The sequence below is a fragment of the Engystomops pustulosus genome, chromosome 3 (genome assembly GCF_040894005.1).
Source record: "Engystomops pustulosus chromosome 3, aEngPut4.maternal, whole genome shotgun sequence".
In the NCBI taxonomy this organism is placed as follows: domain Eukaryota; kingdom Metazoa; phylum Chordata; class Amphibia; order Anura; family Leptodactylidae; genus Engystomops; species Engystomops pustulosus.
The window spans coordinates 193560337-193578991 of NC_092413.1; the positions used below are offsets into that span (position 1 = coordinate 193560337).

The 18655-nt window shown below is 44.5% G+C and overlaps 1 protein-coding gene across 1 annotated transcript in view; it reads right to left on the reverse strand.

Moving 5' to 3' along the window:
* The window catches only part of HS6ST1 (heparan sulfate 6-O-sulfotransferase 1), an 81109-nt gene extending 62961 nt beyond the window's left edge, over window positions 1–18148 (reverse strand). The window contains exon 1 of the mRNA XM_072143484.1: window positions 17283–18148. Coding sequence (XP_071999585.1) covers window positions 17283–17794 — 512 coding nt within the window. The 5' untranslated portion in view covers window positions 17795–18148. The remainder of the gene's footprint in view (window positions 1–17282) is intronic.
* Between the last annotated feature and the right edge of the window lie 507 nt (window positions 18149–18655).

Sequence of the window (18655 nt, forward strand, 5' to 3'; positions counted from 1 at the left end):
CCAGGGAAGCGAATAAGGACAATAAAAGTAGCAATGGAGTTAAAAGTAGAAATCATCTCTCGGAAAATTTGCCGTTATGAGTGGAGAAACTTTTTGAAATTCAAATAAAAATTTACGCAAATTTTTTTGACCCAAGCTCAAAATACTAGACACCAAGAGTCAACAAAAGGTTAGATCCCGGGACCTTCCCATAACTAATCCGAGATCCTCAGATGACAAGATGACAATCTCCTGCAATGAACGGTGACAGGGGGCACTGTGAATAATTCATAGGCAATTATATAAAGATGAGGAGATAAACCATATGTCTTATACAAAGGGATCATAGAGCGCAGATGAATTATTGAGAGACCTATACGTACACAACCGGTGTCACATATCAGACGAGGTTAATGTGCAAGAACAGAAGAGGAAAAATGAATTAAAATTCTACTCAATTGTTAACAGAAAGACCTATAGGGACCCCCTGCAGACCCCAAGAGATTGTTCTCAGACCACCTGCAGGAGATTACTGAAGACAGGTTTCGTCCCATTATAAAACAATTTCAAAATTTTTTTTTTTACAGCAATTATTTGAGAAAACACAGAATTCTGAAGATACGTTATTTTGACAAGTCTTCATACCCAAAAATACAACCGGCTATAACCTGGTGATTGCTGGGAGGGTCAATATATTTAGGGTCTGTCAATGTAACTCTTTGTGGATTAAAAATTTTGAGGTGGTTACAGGATGTCAAAATCCAGTCCAAAAAAGGCTCCCCGTTTTTTCTGTTTTGGCCATGGTTACGCACATAAGCAAGCCTGGTATAAAGGGGAAGGGGTGGGGGGGAGGAAATCAGTCATGCATACCTACCCATCATATAATCAATTCCACCAGCAAGATTGTCCAATAGAAAATCCATATCAAAGTAATCATTGTAAAAAAAAAAAAAAAAAAAAAAAAAAAAAAAGCTGTTATGGTGCATCTACCACAAGTATGAAGGAGTATATGCAAATGAGTACAAGGGGCTCCAGATGCCATAGGTGTTAATGGAGCCTGGAGCCCCTCAGACTCATTTGCATACAGTCTTTCATCCTGGTGGTAGATGTCCTTAAAGAATTTCTAATTGGCTTGAGTTTTTCGTTATTTCCTTTCCCATCCACGTTTCCGTCTCAAGTGAATTAAACTAAAAAATGTGAAGCTCCACCATTCTGTAAGATCATACCACATCTGCATATTTTAGCAAAATTTGAAGCCTCTTTTCACAAAAAGAAGACAACTCCTAAGTATGCCCAAAAGAGCATAAGGATGGGGGTGGTCCAATAACTTTGCATTATTTAAAGCGCTTTAACATGGACTTGCACAATACATTAGGGCCATAAATCCTCATAAGTTCCAACCCGCAGGCGTAACCTGCAACCCTATCCACTGCATTCCATGTCGGATTCATATTAACTAATCTGATAACCTTGATGGAACAAACAAGGACAAGTTACAGTTTAGGAAACCCACACGCCATCAAGGAGCTAATAAAACGCCAAAGCGATACACCATTACGAAATAGGATAATCCAGTCTGGCTCGTACAAGATTAATAGAGACGCTGATAATCTATTGCATGTCAAACAATACATGGTAATAGCCAGGCATGAAATTAAATCAGATATCCTTGAAAGTGGTGATCGCTGGAGCCCGTGTTAGGGGAATAGTGCAGACACCAAGAAAGATGAAGAACATTAGACCTCAGGAGTTTACTAAATATTCTGCTAAAATTACAATTACGAGGGGGTCGAAACATCAATAGAAATTAAAAAAAATTTCAAAACAAGTAAAATCAAGTGGTTGAAGAATACTAAAAGGCGGCAATAAAAATGCACTAATAAAATTACTAAATTAAGATTTAAAAAATTAAAATGTAGTTAGGCTAGGCTTTATGATCCAGTTTATCTGTCTAAAGTAAAGGCTAGTCTTATACTATACCAGATTTATAGGGGGAGATTTATCAAGTTTCTGAGGTTAAACTGTTCTAGTTGGCCATGGAAACCAATCAGAGCTGAGCTTTAATTTTGTAATCAACTGTGGGGAAATGAAAGCTAAGCTCTGATTGGTTACCATGGGCAACTAGAACAGTTCTGCTCTAAGAAACTTATGATAAATCTCCCCCATAATGTCTATTTACGGTATCCGATGCTGATAAATTTGATGTAGTAGAAGATTTCATGCTTATGCCCAAAATGGGGTGCAAAACAAGCAAACCAGAGAGAGTTTACAACCCATTTTGTCAGTGCAGATGGGAATGGGAGGCCCTCCTAAACCCCCTCCCCCACCAGCTACATAGGGCAGGAATACGACCTATTTTATAATTTGTGGCCGCCCACTCCCTCACGGTGCGGAGACACACTGGGGCTCATTTACCAAGGGTCGCACTGCTCATTTTCGAAGGGGGATTTCATGGCTTGCACAGGTATTTAACTAGTGTCTGCAGTGGGATTTTGGCGCATGCGTCCGTGCGACACAAAACAGGGTGCATGCAGGATATCGGGTGCAGGATCTTAGTGAATCGCACACACCGTGCATCATCGTCGGACAATGCACTTTCTGGGAACTCCAGCTGATGGCTAAGTAAATGAGGCCCACTGTGTGCTACTTGCACAGATTTCTATGGGGGCCATGAGCTAGCCACAGTTTTTGCTGCTATCCCGCAGCCCACATATGTGCGTGTGCATTAGGCCCAAGACCGTCTAGTAGTACTTTGACCTCTTCTATAAGTTGGTTTAGCTTATAGCAAACTATGCCAAAATTTTGGCTCATCCGCTTCTTCCAGACGAGGCACGTTGCCTGTAAGAGACCATACGCTTTGATTGTACTAACATTTGCAAAAAAAGAAAAATTCGCCAGCACTGCCTCCTCAACTCCGGCGCTGTCAGCGAATAATCAAATAGTCAAATCGATAAGCCCAATGGGCCCTGAAAGATGAGATCTGTATCTTTAAATATGACACAAATGGCATGTCTAGATACTATAGAACAGAAGATAGGGGGCTTCTGAAGTGGCACTTCCCCTTCAACAAACTTGACTCATGTGAAAATGGGTTGAGACGAGTCGTATTTCAGATTGTTTTATAGGATAACAGATGAGCTTTTCACACAAACTTCACATAAAATTATTTTTCATGGGGGGGGGGGAATTAATGGATAATTTAGGGGTAAAAACTGACGAAAGCTTATTTTCAATTAGAACCTCAAAAAAATATTGCCCTATTATTCACCATAAGAATCAACAATATGGCAGTTTCAAGTTGACAAGAGTCACATCGACAATAACGATTGTCTAAGAGAAATCTAACAAATCTGCACACATGAAAGAGGAGATTTCTAGAAGCCTCGTCAGCCCCCCTGGACCATATAGTTGCTGGTAACAGGGACCTTGCTATATTTGGCGTCAGTTTCTATAGGCCATGTAGTAGTGATTAGGAGTTATGGGAACAATTTGGGGAATTTTGGACAGAAGTGACCAAGGATCATGGCTACAACCAGCAATAAACATCGCACAGCGACATAACACGGCAGCGGAGTACTTATTTACATGTACAGCGCACAATCCTGCCGCTGGCTTCATAGATGGAATCATCTCCCAAGGTTCCGTCTAGTAACAATGATCATCGCTGCTCGGCAATCAGCTATTTCGGGAACATATAGTACGAAGAACAGACTGACCTGTTACAGAGGATGAGGCTGTGAAATGAATGGGGACTAGAAGATTTGCTGAATCCGGATCAATTCAACCTTTGTTTTTGTAAAATCCGTGCACCTGAGCAAAAGATATTGCCCCCAAAACGTTTATACAGGAATAAGCTCTAGCTAGTCAAAGGGGCGGTAACTTAACTATGGGGGAGTTTGTGTGCTGCATGAAAATTTGGCTAGAATCTGCTTTTTCATGGGGAGTCACGCAAGTTTGGGTAATAGTACAGGATCTTGGTAGCAGATCCTCTGTATGCTTCATACTTTTTAAAGCCACGTCACTCATAATCATCTTGTCACCCCGATCCAGGATCCGTCCTTGGAATCTGTTTTTATGGAATCCTTTTCATGAAACGTAAGCTTTCAAAATATGTCATCAAGCTCCAAGTGCTTCAGTGGGGGTCAGCAGAGCCCCTACGGGTTCCTGTCGCACTGACAGTTACACGCCCCTCCCACAACCAGCCGCAACATCCTACTTGCCTCCTACTGCCTGCATATGTCATCAGCAGTCATCGGTATCCAATTCCCAAGCCCCCCCCCCCCGCAGCTTCAGGGGTGATCTGCGCAGGCACACTGGGTTTCTATGAACAGAATTTGTGAAGGCGCCAGAGAAACTGATCTACTGCGCAGGCACAGGATTCAGATTCAGACTGTCGGTGTTGTAGGCAGAGAGGATGCTTTGGAGAAGGGGGGTGGGTTTGTGTAGTTAGGGGCTCTATTGATGCCACATGGAGCACTTTGAGATAAGTAGCATATTTATAGAGCGGAACATACAGAAAGACTATAAAAAACGGGTCCCATGGACCGATCTTCATTAAAGGAAACCTACCATCAGGATGAAGGATTGTAAACCAAGCACACTGACATACTGGTGTGTGCCCCCTCTGCCCTTGTTTTTAAAGAAATAAAGGTTTTAAAATTATGCAAATGAGCTCCAAACTCCATTGACATCTATGGAGCTGGAGCCCCTCGGGTTCATTTGCATATTTTTTTTTTCTTTTGTAAAAACAAGGTCCTAAGAAGCTATAAAAAAAAAAAAAAAACCCACATAGGGGGCACACACCAGTATATCAGTGTGCTTGGTTTACAATCCTTCATCCTGGTGATAGATTTTCTTTAAGGTGACCTTTATTAGGTAGGAGACTAGGTGCAGAATACAAGTGACACATATAGTAAGTATAATTTATATACCTGTTCCCTATATGAGCGAGCGTCAGACAAAAGCAGCAAAAAAAAAAAAAGTTGACAAGTCAGAAGAAAATGTAAAATTTATCTACTAAATATCTTGTTCAAAAACAGCTGTAGCCCAAATTATCCACAAATTGAGCCTGTGGATTGTTCTGGGCACACTGTGCGCTCCCCATGGCACGTTATGGCGTGATTAAGCACCCTCCAGTGGAGTAGGAGTCATTATGAAGCGTGATCATCTCAATTACTATTATTTGGTGTCCTCAGGTGTTGCCGTCTGAAGGAAAACATTTGTTTTTCCTGCTTTTTCACACGCAAAAGGGATCCCCGGAGAAGCTGCTCTGCTGTAGGTAGTGATCACGGACCTCAACTGCTGCCTCACGGGAAGAACCCAGTAAAATCCGGCCCTGCGGCGCCACATAAGGATTTGACTTGCAAAGATCACCATATTCAAAATATATGGACGCTCCAAAGAAATTACAAAACGGCTGGGGTGTCCATTGTGAGACACCTGGAAAATTTACATTACAACCCTTTCTGAGGTTGTGATCCAAAAACTTGGCGAATTGAGTTCTGCAGTAGTCTGAAGTACTGAGAGGCTCTGGGAACACCCACAGGTGCCCGTTAAGCTAATACGCATAACTGTAAAAATGCATTTAGAAGGAAGGAGTAATGACCTAGAGCCCTTCTGAATCATTAGCATAATTAGCATAAGGTACATTTTAGAAGGAAGGAGGCCATGGATAACAAATATAAGATTATTACCGCAGTCCCACTGCCTGGATCTATGAGTAAGTGTCCCTGGTTTATCATGATGAATTCTGATGCTAGATTTTCTTTGAGGGAACCCATAGGGCAGTGGTGGTGAACCTGTGGCCGGGATGCCAGAGGTGGCGTTCATATCTCTATCTCCCAGGTCATCATCCAAGAGTTTGCCGGACAGGTTGAGTCAGTCAAGGCCTCCTCCTGGGTAGCCAAGGAGGTCCTGTGTTCGGCAGCATTTTAAAAGCAACACTTTCAGGACCTCCTAGGACTGCATGAGGAACAAGGTGGTGTGAACAGGTCTGGATTATCATAGGACAGTGGTGGCGAACCTATGGCACGAGTGCCAGAGGTGGCACTCGGAGCACTCTGTGGGCAACCGGGCCATCGCCCCAGCACAGAGTTTCCAGACAGGACTCAAAGCCTCCTCCTGCAGTCCCTGGCCACCCAGGATGTGCTATGATCAGGGCTATTTTAAAGCTACACATCCTTCCTTAGCTGTCTGGGACTACAGGAGGAGCCAGGAGGTGCAGACAAGGCTGCATTATTATTGGAGCTCCTGCTCTGGGCCCCACAGTTCTTTCGGTTCAGGGGACCATGGAGGGAAGCTACAATGATCATCTGAATTTCTCCTCTTTCTTTCCACTGTATTGGTGTCCTCAGGAGGCCAATACAATTAAAAACCGTGACAAAACTGGTAGCAACATGTTACTGCTTAAATTGCTATGTTGGCACTTTGCATTTAAATAAGTGGGGTTTGGTTGTAGTTTGGGCACTCAGTCTCTAAAGGGTTCGCCATCACTGTCATAGGAGGTCCTGCTCCGCAATTCTAACTGTTCGAGGGGACCCTGGAGAGAGGCTACAAATGAATTTCTCCTCTGTCTTTCAACTGTATTGGTTTCCTCAAAACGCCAATACGATTGCAAGCTGTGTACGAGCAGGAAGCAATACGCTGGCGATTAAATAGCATTGTCGGCACTTTGCGATAAATAAGTGGGTATTTGGCTGTAGTTTGGGCACTCGCCCATCACTGCCCTAGGACATCACGCCCATGGGAGTCATTTGTTTGGCACCTCCACCAATTTGATGAAGCAGAAGTGTCTGCATACCAGCAAAATACATGAATAGGTTTTGTTTTTTTTTGTTTTTCCTTTTTGGAAGCTGTGGGAGTAATTCTATAAAATGTTTTTCTAAAATAACTTTCGTATTGTCATTTTTATTTGTTCCGAAATGAAAAAAAAAATGTAGTAAATCAATCATAATAAGGAATAATAAAAGAGGCTTGAAAAAGGAGAGTGGAAAAATCGCACGCGGTGGGCGTAGCCTGACATTAAAGTGTCAACGACTGAATGGAGATTAAACAATTCTTACGAGTCTTGACATTTACATGACGCGCATATAGGCAGGAGGCTCGACAAGTGGAAACAAAATAAAATGGAATTATATCGCAACGGCGTACCGGGCGAAGAAGAATAAGAGCTCGAGCGCCGTCTCAGAGAAATCGATGCACGCGCTAGGTGGCTCTTGTATGTAAATGTATACAAACCATTAGGAATTTACAATAGATGAGCTCTGAACGACTCGCACCCTGTGAGGTAGCATCATGGTAATCACAGACAAAAGAACAATTCTCCACATAATGAATGCGGCTCTATAGGGAGGCTCAAATCAACAGACCGGGATAAAACGCACAAATCGTAATCCCGGAAAAAAAAAAACACAGGCAGTGGCAAATTATGATGACATCACTTAATGAGACGTAATGCAGCTTTTACCCGCTAAAGGAAATAAACAGCAAGTGTCTAGTCGTAAAAACCTTCCAGTACTTTATCAGCCGTCTTCACCAGACCAGAATAATCACCAGACTCCGCTCTCGAAAGTTTTGTAATTCTGGATTTTCTCTTTGAAATGGTAATTTCGAAGACCGCGCACATTGTCGCTTTATTAACAGGATTGTAACGGGTCTGCTCCAGCTGTCAACGGGTGTCATCAGACACAGACGTTTGATCTAAAGTGGGCAATTTTATTTCTACCCCAACGAAAAAAAAAAAAAAATAGAAATTATAATATTAATGAAAAGTAATGTTTTTTAAAATTGGTTCCATTCCTGTAAAACTTTACAAATGGTTAACGTTACAGGTCCCAATGGAACCCTCCACTACTAACGATATGTTGACCAAAATGGCAGCTGTATCGTTAGGCACCAGTCCAAACAAACTTTTGAAGAAATAAGATTTTATAATTTCCATTAGGAAACTGGCACCCCCCTTGTTAAAAAATATAAAATAAATAAATATAGCTCTAGATGGGTCTTTTATGTATAAGCTAATTTTATAGGCTACAGAAGCTTACAACATAAGTAGCCCAACAATATTTGTTTTCATCAGATCTTGGTCTAATGGTAGACCGTTACTGAAAAGGGGGAAGGACCCTAACAAAAATATAAATGAGAGATCTATATAGTCCTTGAGGTGTTGCTCAGTAGTCGATACCACATCTTGTAACTATCCATACAATCTATCTACTCCAACACCTTCTGTCAAGGGACAAGGGGGAGACCTACCATAAGCTTTAGATGGTTGGCCAAACCCCTCAAAAACATATAGCCTCAATATAGCCAAGCCATGAGCACAACTGAATTGAAAGCCAACACCATGTCTATAGATGAGACAGAAAACATCCAAGTACATCCTGGACATAAATTTGCAAAATACCTCCACAAACCGAAACCCCTAAAAAGGTCCCACAAGAATCAGAAGAACGTTGGCAAAAAAAAAAAAAAAAAAAAAAGGGATATGAAGTGAGGGTATTCACCGTTACAATAAATTTTGATAGAGATATAACTTAACATGAGCAAGATCCTCAAAGTATTATCCAACGCCTAAAGGAACCTACAGATGGCCAACCATCCTAATGATCGGTAGAAGAGATAGCCAATGCTTGGAATCAGAGATGAAGACCACTTGTGGACATTGAAGGGCAAAAGTCTTGCTCACACGTCATTGGCTTAAGAAGGCTACACCATTTGAAAATTTCCCAAAAAAACTTTCACATTTCTCACGTCAAAAATGATGTCTTCCAGCCCCTTAATTCCGGTCACAGTAAGCCCCAGTATATAGCGCTCAATGATGTTGGAAAGTCATAGACATCTCTACAAAGCTGGCAGTTTATAGTAGTGGAATTTACGTGGTCCTCAGATAGTAGCACCGGGCCCAGTGCCAGCAATCTACAGATGATGGATGAACTGAAAACAATACTGTAACCCCCCCCTTCTTCTAGACACGTCTAGATGTATGGTCCCGGGTATACTGTAATCTTGAAGTAGGGGAGGAGAAAGCTACGGAAGTATCCAGCAAAGTTCTCAATATTACTGGAAATTCTTAACATTTAATTAAAACTGAGGAAATGCTTTGGCAACGGCATGCGACCGAACACTGTGCCAAGAAGGACAGTACAAGTCTGAAGCTCGTAACTTAGGGACCAAGCTACATATACATGGTTATACCTGGAGCTCTGGTGTACTCCATCTGTGCGGTGAATCCGGGGTGTACTACGCCAGATTCACCGCACGTGTGCGGTAGGTCCGGTACCACGCCAGCTTCACCGCACGTGTGCGGTAGGTCCGGTACCACGCCAGCTTCACCGCACGTGTGCAGTAGGTCCTGGGCTTCCCTGAACCAAGCTATAGGTGCTGGTAGCACCAAAAACGAGAGATGCACCTTAATCTCAAGGCAAGTACAAGTGTTTTTTTATATTTTTTATAGCAGTCATGGAACAAAAAGTTATATAGAGCAAATTGAGACAAAACCATAAAGTATCCCAAATAGCCCTCACATATTCCCATTAAAGAGAGTGCAAGCTTCAGTTCCCAAATTTCTTCCAAATCCACTAATAATACAAGGTAGAGGTCCATCGTAAGAGTAGAAACAGACATTTACAGCCACAAATCGATGAAGTCCTACAAAAATAATCATTTTATGCATATCAAATTGGTACATGCACTGGAGAGATTTCCCTCCAAACAGCTGCCACAGAGACGACCCTTTTCCATGGTTGGAGTTGGTCAGAGAAAAGCCCTTGGTCATTTGAAGGCCAATCAGACCCGTCTCCAGGGCACTTGCAGGCAGATCTCCATAGTCATAAAAAATATAATTAGAACATAGCAACATATCTTTACATGTAGTAACTAATTTTTTACATAAAACACGAGGGTAAATAACCAGGTACAAAACACGACTGCCAATTTGTGATAGTCAATAAAGACGTCTTACTAAGCGGCCCGATAATGGTCCCGGGCCCTACAGAATATAAACGACATCCTTATCTCATTCCCAAGGCTCGATTACCATAACCAACGCTCGTTATCGTTAGCACCGGACCAATAATCACTGGGGATAAATGGGCCTTTTGTCAGACATATTAGTGGTAGATGGGGACTTATCTGCCTCTCGCAGATACCTCGCTGATCTCTCGCTAGAATATATTTAGCCTTCGCTCGCTCTGGAGAAAGCGCCTATTTCATGCTTGCAGTTTTGTGCTGCGTCCTCCAGGGAGAGGCGCTTATTCTGTTATTACAGCCCGGCTAATGAATCAGCACTGGGGGCGGCCTGACCAAGGGCTCGCAGCAGATTTCCCCTGCACCCGAGCTCTGCTGCGAGTGCTCTACACACAATAATACACAGACATGACCCCTCTGTACACAATACAATTACCAAATTCCTTAAATATTTCACAATCCAGACCTTATAATTCAGATTTACAGCAGACATCGGACACAGGCCCGCTGAGACTTTAGAGAAGTATAACATCACATCATCAAAATATTGTCCGGCTTATCATAGGAGTGATCAGTCCAAGCACGGCCACCATGAAACAAATGGCGCTGTGATCGCTAAGAAAACAAGAATATCATCCCGCGATGATGCAGAGCTCTCTTCCAGCATCTGATCAGTGGCGGCGCTGGGTACCAACTGATCCGATATCGATGATTGGTCATCAATTATTTTGAAAAATCCCTTTAAAATGAGATACACGTCAATACATGAAACCGTATTGGAATGAAATCATTCAGGATGATCAAATCATTAGGAATTGTAAGGGCCGTTTTTTACTTTTTGGGATCAAAATCTGGCAACAAAAGGCACAATCACATATTCCTAAAATTTAAAAAAAAAATAAAGAACGCGTGCAGAGGATGCATAAAATTAAATAAATCATGCGTGCACGCTCAGGAGAGATGGCGGCCAGTCGAATAGATGCTCATCCTACACATCTACCATGTATGTCCGGCCTTACCGCCCTGTACAGGGGGGGGGGGGGGGGGGTCTCTACAACCGGCAGGTCTCTAGACACGCAGCCGCTCGCTGTATCGCCGATTACCTTCAGCAGATGCAGAGTTTGTTTATTGTTAGATGTTTAATTAGGTAAAGTTTACACATTTAAAATTAATTAAAATTTACAATTGAATCAGAGGCGGCTCACGCCTCACAGCCCCAGCACAAAGCTCCAGGGTGCTGTAACAATAGGGGGACGACACAACAATCAAATAATAGGAGATGCAGCGTTATGCAGAACATAGTCATCAGTGCCCATGCAGACTATGTCCTTGGCTTAGGGGCCTGTTCAGACAATAGCTCTCAGTCCCATCTTCCCCAGGGGTTTTCCTACGAAACAAGTTAGGCCCTATCCCCAGAGGCCCCTTGCTGATCAATGGGGTCCCCACATATCAAGAAAATGGGGGGAAGTTGATGTACCTCTGTCGGACCCCGAGAGGAGCAGAGAGGAACGGGGCAGGCCGGACATGCGCCACTGGCTTATGCGCTCCTCTCGGGGAGCAAAGAGGGGTCCGATGGATGAGCATTGGACCACCCGTTCTTGTGATCTGTGGGGGTCTCATCACAGAGACCCCCACTGATCAGCAAGTTAGGACCCAACTTGTTTCGTGGGAAAACCCCTTTAACATCACTAGGTTTGCTAACAAACAACCCTATACTGTAGTACTATACTTTCACCAGAAGCTTTTACTCAGAGCAGGGGTGGGTGGGTGGGTGGCTAATTGGAGCAATTTGAAGCAAAGAGCAAAGCAGTGTGAGGAGAAGCTATAATCTAAAACTATAGATCAATAAGTCAGTAATAATAATAAAAAAATAAATAATGATATATACTTCTACAAAAGTGAATTCACCTAATGGGTCTGTCACATGACACAGGAAAGATTCGGTTTATGCCCCACCTATACGTTACATAACCATCAAAGAAGAAAACTGTATACAAATGTATCCTATAACATTTCACAGGCTTTTATGAGGGGAGTGTAGGATGAAGGGTGTCCTTTTTCACGTATTTGACAGGTTTATGCCCCTTTTATGCGCTAAATAATAGCATTGCCTTCAGCACAGAGAGGAAGTAGAGAACAGGTATAGATTTACATGGATATCTCTGCAGAATGAAAGATGTATATCCAGCTATATATCAAGTAAAAAGCGCAGAAGTACCTCAACCCCCTGCAGCATAGCCCGTCTCTAGATCACAGGATCGATGGGGGTCCCAGATCAGAAAAAAAGCCAAGGACGACAGGTTGTTGTACTCCATATATGCCCCAGATTTAGGAGAGATTAGTCCTAAAAGGACTGACACGCTATAAACTAAGGAATGAAAATCTGCAGCATTTTACTGTAGCTGAAAGTTTTCTGCCCATCACATCAGACATAACTAGCTGACACCATCACAGACATAACTAGCCGTCCGCAGCTCAATGAGGTGGCCTATACACAACACGGAGCTAAATTGGGGGTACTGTGAGACAGGGCAATTGCTACTAGTAATTGGTGGATGAGTGATTTGTATGCCCATTATACCAATGGCAAAGCTTCTCCCAGTTACAGAACGGACCTGGGAAAGTTCTTTGAAATGGCCCCTACCCAGATATGAGGATTCCCAACGCCAAATCCAGCACAGACTGTCACCCCCCTCATCCTCATAGACTGTAAGCTCCTGTGTCACCCCCCTCATCCTCATAGACTGTAAGCTCCTGTGTCACCCCCCTCATCCTCATAGACTGTAAGCTCCTGTGTCACCCCCCTCATCCTCATAGACTGTAAGCTCCTGTGTCACCCCCCTCATCCTCATAGACTGTTAGGACCTAACAGTCTATGAGGATGAGGGGGGTGACACAGGACCTAACAGTCTATGAGGATGAGGGGGGTGACACAGGACCTTAGTCTATGAGGATGAGGGGGGTGACACAGGACCTGTGTCACCCCCCTCATCCTCATAGACTGTAAGGTCCTGTGTCACCCCCCTCATCTTCATAGACTGTAAGGTCCTGTGTCACCCCCCTCATCTTCATAGACTGTAAGGTCCTGTGTCACCCCCCTCATCCTCATAGACTCTAAGGTCCTGTGTCACCCCCCTCATCCTCATAGACTCTAAGGTCCTGTGTCACCCCCCTCATCCTCATAGACTCTAAGGTCCTGTGTCACCCCCCTCATCCTCATAGACTCTAAGGTCCTGTGTCACCCCCCTCATCCTCATAGACTCTAAGGTCCTGTGTCACCCCCCTCATCCTCATAGACTCTAAGGTCCTGTGTCACCCCCCTCATCCTCATAGACTGTAAGCTCTTGTGTCACCCCTCATCCTCATAGACTGTAAGCTCTTGTGTCACCCCTCATCCTCATAGACTGTAAGCTCTTGTGTCACCCCCCTCATCCTCATAGACTGTAAGCTCTTGTGTCACCCCTCATCCTCATAGACTGTAAGCTCTTGTGTCACCCCCCTCATCCTCATAGACTGTAAGCTCTTGTGTCACCCCCCTCATCCTCATAGACTGTAAGCTCTTGTGTCACCCCTCATCCTCATAGACTGTAAGCTCTTGTGTCACCCCCCTCATCCTCATAGACTGTAAGGTCCTGTGTCACCCCCCTCATCCTCATAGACTCTAAGGTCCTGTGTCACCCCCCTCATCCTCATAGACTGTAAGCTCTTGTGTCACCCCTCATCCTCATAGACTGTAAGCTCTTGTGTCACCCCCCTCATCCTCATAGACTGTAAGCTCTTGTGTCACCCCTCATCCTCATAGACTGTAAGCTCTTGTGTCACCCCCCTCATCCTCATAGACTGTAAGCTCTTGTGTCACCCCCCTCATCCTCATAGACTGTAAGCTCTTGTGTCACCCCTCATCCTCATAGACTGTAAGCTCTTGTGTCACCCCTCATCCTCATAGACTGTATGCTCTTGTGTCACCCCCCTCATTCTCATAGACTGTAAGCTCTTGTGTCACCCCCCTCATCCTCATAGACTGTATGCTCTTGTGTCACCCCCCTCATTCTCATAGACTGTAAGATCTTGTGTCACCCCCTCATCCTCATAGACTGTAAGCTCCTGTATGTTGTCCTGTATGTTGTCAAGCAGCTGAGCAGCTTCTAGATGATGTTCTTCATGACCCAGTGTGGTGACATCACCCAGAAAAACAACATTGAAGTGAGATGCAAATTGATTTTATGAAGTCAAAGAGGCGGAGAGTTTAACAGTGAAGTCAAGCTCTCCCTGCCTACTCCCATGTGACTGACATCACTCAACAAACTTCAGGAGATCTACTTGCTCTAGAGGTGTACATGGGACGCAGCAGGAGGCACCTACTATCGAGGTATACGTGGGGTGCAGCGCGAGATGCCTACTAGAGGTATACATGGGGCGCAGCACGAGGCGCCTACTATACAGGTATACATGGGGCGCAGCAGGAGGCACCTACTATACAGGTATACATGGGGCGCAGCAGGAGGCACCTACGATAGAGGTATACATGGGGCGCAGCAGGAGGCACCTACTATACAGGTATACATGGGGCGCAGCAGGAGGCACCTACTATACAGGTATACATGCGGCGCAGCGCAAGGCGCCTACTATAGGGGTATACATGGGGCGCAGCGCGAGATGCCTACTAGAGGTATACATGGGGCGCAGCAGGAGGCGCCTACTATAGAGGTGTACATGGGGCGCAGCGCGAGATGCCTACTATACAGGTATACATGGGGCGCAGCAGGAGGCACCTACTATACAGGTATACATGGGACGCAGCAGGAGGCACCTACTATACAGGTATACATGGGACGCACCTACTATAGAGGTGTACATGGGGCGCAGCGCGAGATGCCTACTATACGGGTATACATGGGGCGCAGAAGGAGGCACCTACTATACAGGTATACATGGGGCGCAGCAGGAGGCACCTACTATAGAGGTGTACATGGGGCGCAGCGCGAGATGCCTACTATACAGGTATACATGGGGCGCAGCAGGAGGCACCTACTATACAGGTATACATGGGGCGCAGCGCAAGGCGCCTACTATAGAGGTATACATGGGGCGCAGCAGGAGGCACCTACTATAGAGGTGTACATGGGGCGCAGCGCGAGATGCCTACTATACAGGTATACATGGGGCGCAGCACGAAGCACCTACCATACAGGTATACATGGGGCGCAGCAGGAGGCACCTACTATAGAGGTATACATGGGGCGCAGTACAAGGCTCCCACTATAGAGGGATATGTAGGACACCTAGTGTAGATGGATACACAGGACGCCGAATGAGACACCATAGATAAACATATAGGACGCAGTTCACACTGCCGAGTGCATCAGGATTTTTCCCTTCCTCAAATTTCTTATGAAGCCTCGCACAACATTTTAAAGCATTGAAAAATTTGAGTAGGAGTCCACGGCCGCCCCTCCCCCGCCCCCTTCTCATTAGCAGCACTACAATCATTATTTATGGGCTTCTACTTTAAAAGCTTTTCCTTTAATAAGATTTTTTTTTTTTACCTTTCATCAGCAAAAGAAAACGTTCCATAGAAAATCAATGAATGTTCCATATCAGGAAGAAGCTTTGTCCCAGTTATGGCGGAATGAATCACCTCTCTAAAAAACACTTATCCAATTATCTGCGGCTGCATTAAAAAAAACGTTAAGGATAGTTTAACCCTATACGGTTCCAGGCTTCAGGGGTAAAGTGTGACCATGCTTTATGGCTCTCGGCACATATAGGCTCCACTATACTAAGCCTGGAACATGCGAGGAGGAAAGGGTCATTTTGTGGTGACCTCTAGGAGGCCGGAGGAATACCTCCTCACAGAAACTGAGCTGAAGTCTGGAGTTTTTCCCGACGCACATTACAGAAATATTTCAAGGTATGGAATGTGCACATTGGGACGAAGTTCAACAACTAGAAAACATCAGCCGAGACCTTGAGGGTCATGTGTTGTGTTATGTGACCGTACAATGGTCAGGATCTCGGTTGTAATAAACTGGAGTAATTCATTATAACCAGAGATCTCGTATGTTGTGGCCTAGGGCGATCACAGATCAGGAGAGGAGATGATTGCATATAAGAGGAGGAGATGACTCAACAACGCCTGTGGAGGCTCTTGTGTAACCTTATCTTTCTCAGGTATCGCTGCCCCACCAAAAGTTTCCCCAAAACAGTTCTCGTTAGAATACGTCATGGAGTGTTTGACAAGTGGACCAGGAATGGTCACCATAAACCTATTAATTAGGAGTGGGAACTCAAGAGTAACTACCTGAACCTCTATATAAAGTCATCAAACTACAAGTCTCAGCCTACTCATGCAACTAACCAAGGATTATGTGGATAGGTATCAACCAAACAAGATATTGTCTCCTTGATCTTAGGTAGGAAATGTTCTACACTACCAGAAAGTGACCATCTACAAACATCTGAAGTGTCATATGTGTCCATTAGATGTGGGCCCTACCTATCAGAAGAAGACTGGGAGGAGAAGAAGAAGAAGAAGAAAGGTAGGGGTCAGATCATCATCACCAAGACCTGTCCCACAGCCATTAAAGATCAGCAGAAAGGATGATCATGTACAAGGAGAGGACTCCACAAGCCTCTGGAGGCTCTTGTATAATCTTAGTGGTTCCTGGTACCTCTTCCCCACTGAAAGTTTCTAAAACAATACTCATCAGATGTCTGACATGTGGACCAAGTATGGTCACCATAAATCTACTAACAGGCATTTCCTTAGGAGGGTGACATGGTAAGAACCTACCTGAACCTCTAAAAAAAGTAGATGTAAAACCACAAGTCTAAGCTTGGACATACGACTCGCCCAAGATTATCATCATAGGCATCAACCTGCCAACATCTCAGCGACTTTATGTAGGACATGTTCTACAGGAACAAAAAGAGACCATCTATGACACCTGAAGTCTACAGGTCGGCATGTGGACATGCCATAGGCGTCCCACCATTCATAAGCGAGAGGACCACGACCGGTGTTAAAAAGCAGAAGCGTAATCGAAATAGGGGTCCGATTATAATTTCAAGAGATATTAATCTCCATTTAGTTCTCCTATAGGAATATGAAGTAAATCATTTTGAGAAAACCACCCAAACTAGGGTAGAAACATGGCCAATATAGATCATCTATGAGGACATTGAAGTTCTCATCTAGATAGTGGGTTGGTCTTCACAACGTCATTGTATTTTGATGCTAACGATGTCTTCTCAGGTGACGGTTGACTTGCTGGAACTTATGGTCCCACCAAAGTCTGAGAACCCAGAACCTGTGTATGCCCACTGACGCTACCCACCTTGAGTTCTTCATTGAGGTGTCCTTTTTGTCCAGTACCCCTGGCACGCAGTTGGTGAGCTCGGTCCAGTCGGCGTGCAGCCCACAGCTCCAGCCAGTGGAGAAACGAGAAAATAACCAGGTCTCCTTCCTGTTGGGTCTGTAGCAGGTACACTTTTTCTGGCCAGGTCTACAGTCGCAGGGCACCTCCAACCTCACATTCTGTACCAAGTGTCGCCCAAAAGTCGTACCCCCAGTTTTCTGGATGTGCAGAAACACAATCACGTCGTCCCCTTTCATTTCAAAGGTCAAGGAGCGATCGAGATCCCTGACTGGGAAAAAGTACTTTTTGATATAGTGAGGATCTGGGGTGGGGAATAGGTCCATGTCCTCATGGTAGTATCTGCTTGGAGGTCCCAAATTGATCCCTGGCCCCACATACTGGTACAAGATCAGCATGAAGCACACGGAGACAGCCAAGATCAGCAAGAATTTGCTGGTCCTCTCAACCATGGTCCTTCCAGCACACTTCATATGTCACCATCTCCCAGGGCGTCCAGGTCACAGCCTTCTCCTGCGTGGTGGTGGTGGCTTCTCCAGGAGACCTGTGAGATCTTCACCTAAACTGATCACAAAGTGGTGACTGCAGCAGCGGGCGGGAGGCTGACAACAGGCAGCGGCGGCTGCGCTTTATATGTGGCGTCTCCTCCCAGGTGACCCCGTCCTCACCGCCGCCGAGCAGCCATCCCCGGTGCCGTCCCCCCGGCAGATCTAGCCTGATGTGCGGCTCCCGGCTGCCTCCCTGCCTCCTTCCTGTCCGTGCACCACCATGATCAGTGCCCAGCATGCACCGCGCCTGCTCCTACTACACTCCTCATTTACATACACTCTCAGCGCGCACTCAGCTCTCTGCTTGTCGTCAGCCGCCCGCGCCGTTTTCTCTGCGCTGATTCATTTTAACCCTATAAATGCTGCGGCTCACTCTATGATTACATGGAGACTCCTAGACCTCTCAGGTATAACATCTACTGACTGCATCTTTTAATTATTGTATAAAGTCTTACTAGTTTAACATAGAAAACTTGTTTTCTTAATGTTCTGGCTACAGAATATGTTGGCGCTATAATAGTCGTCATTATATTCAATTATGATGAATCTATAAAATACTATAATTATATAATTGTTATGATTATGTAATCTTTTATTATAGTAATGTTTACAGTTTTTCTATCATATGAGTATTATTTTATCAATATTTTGTTATTATTCAATAATATTATTATTTTTCTTTTATTATTCGATAATTATTATTATTATTAATAATTTCTCCCTGCAGTCTCATACCCATGATGCTGCCCCCCCCCCCCCATTTTGCTGCAGGTTTTGCTCAACTTG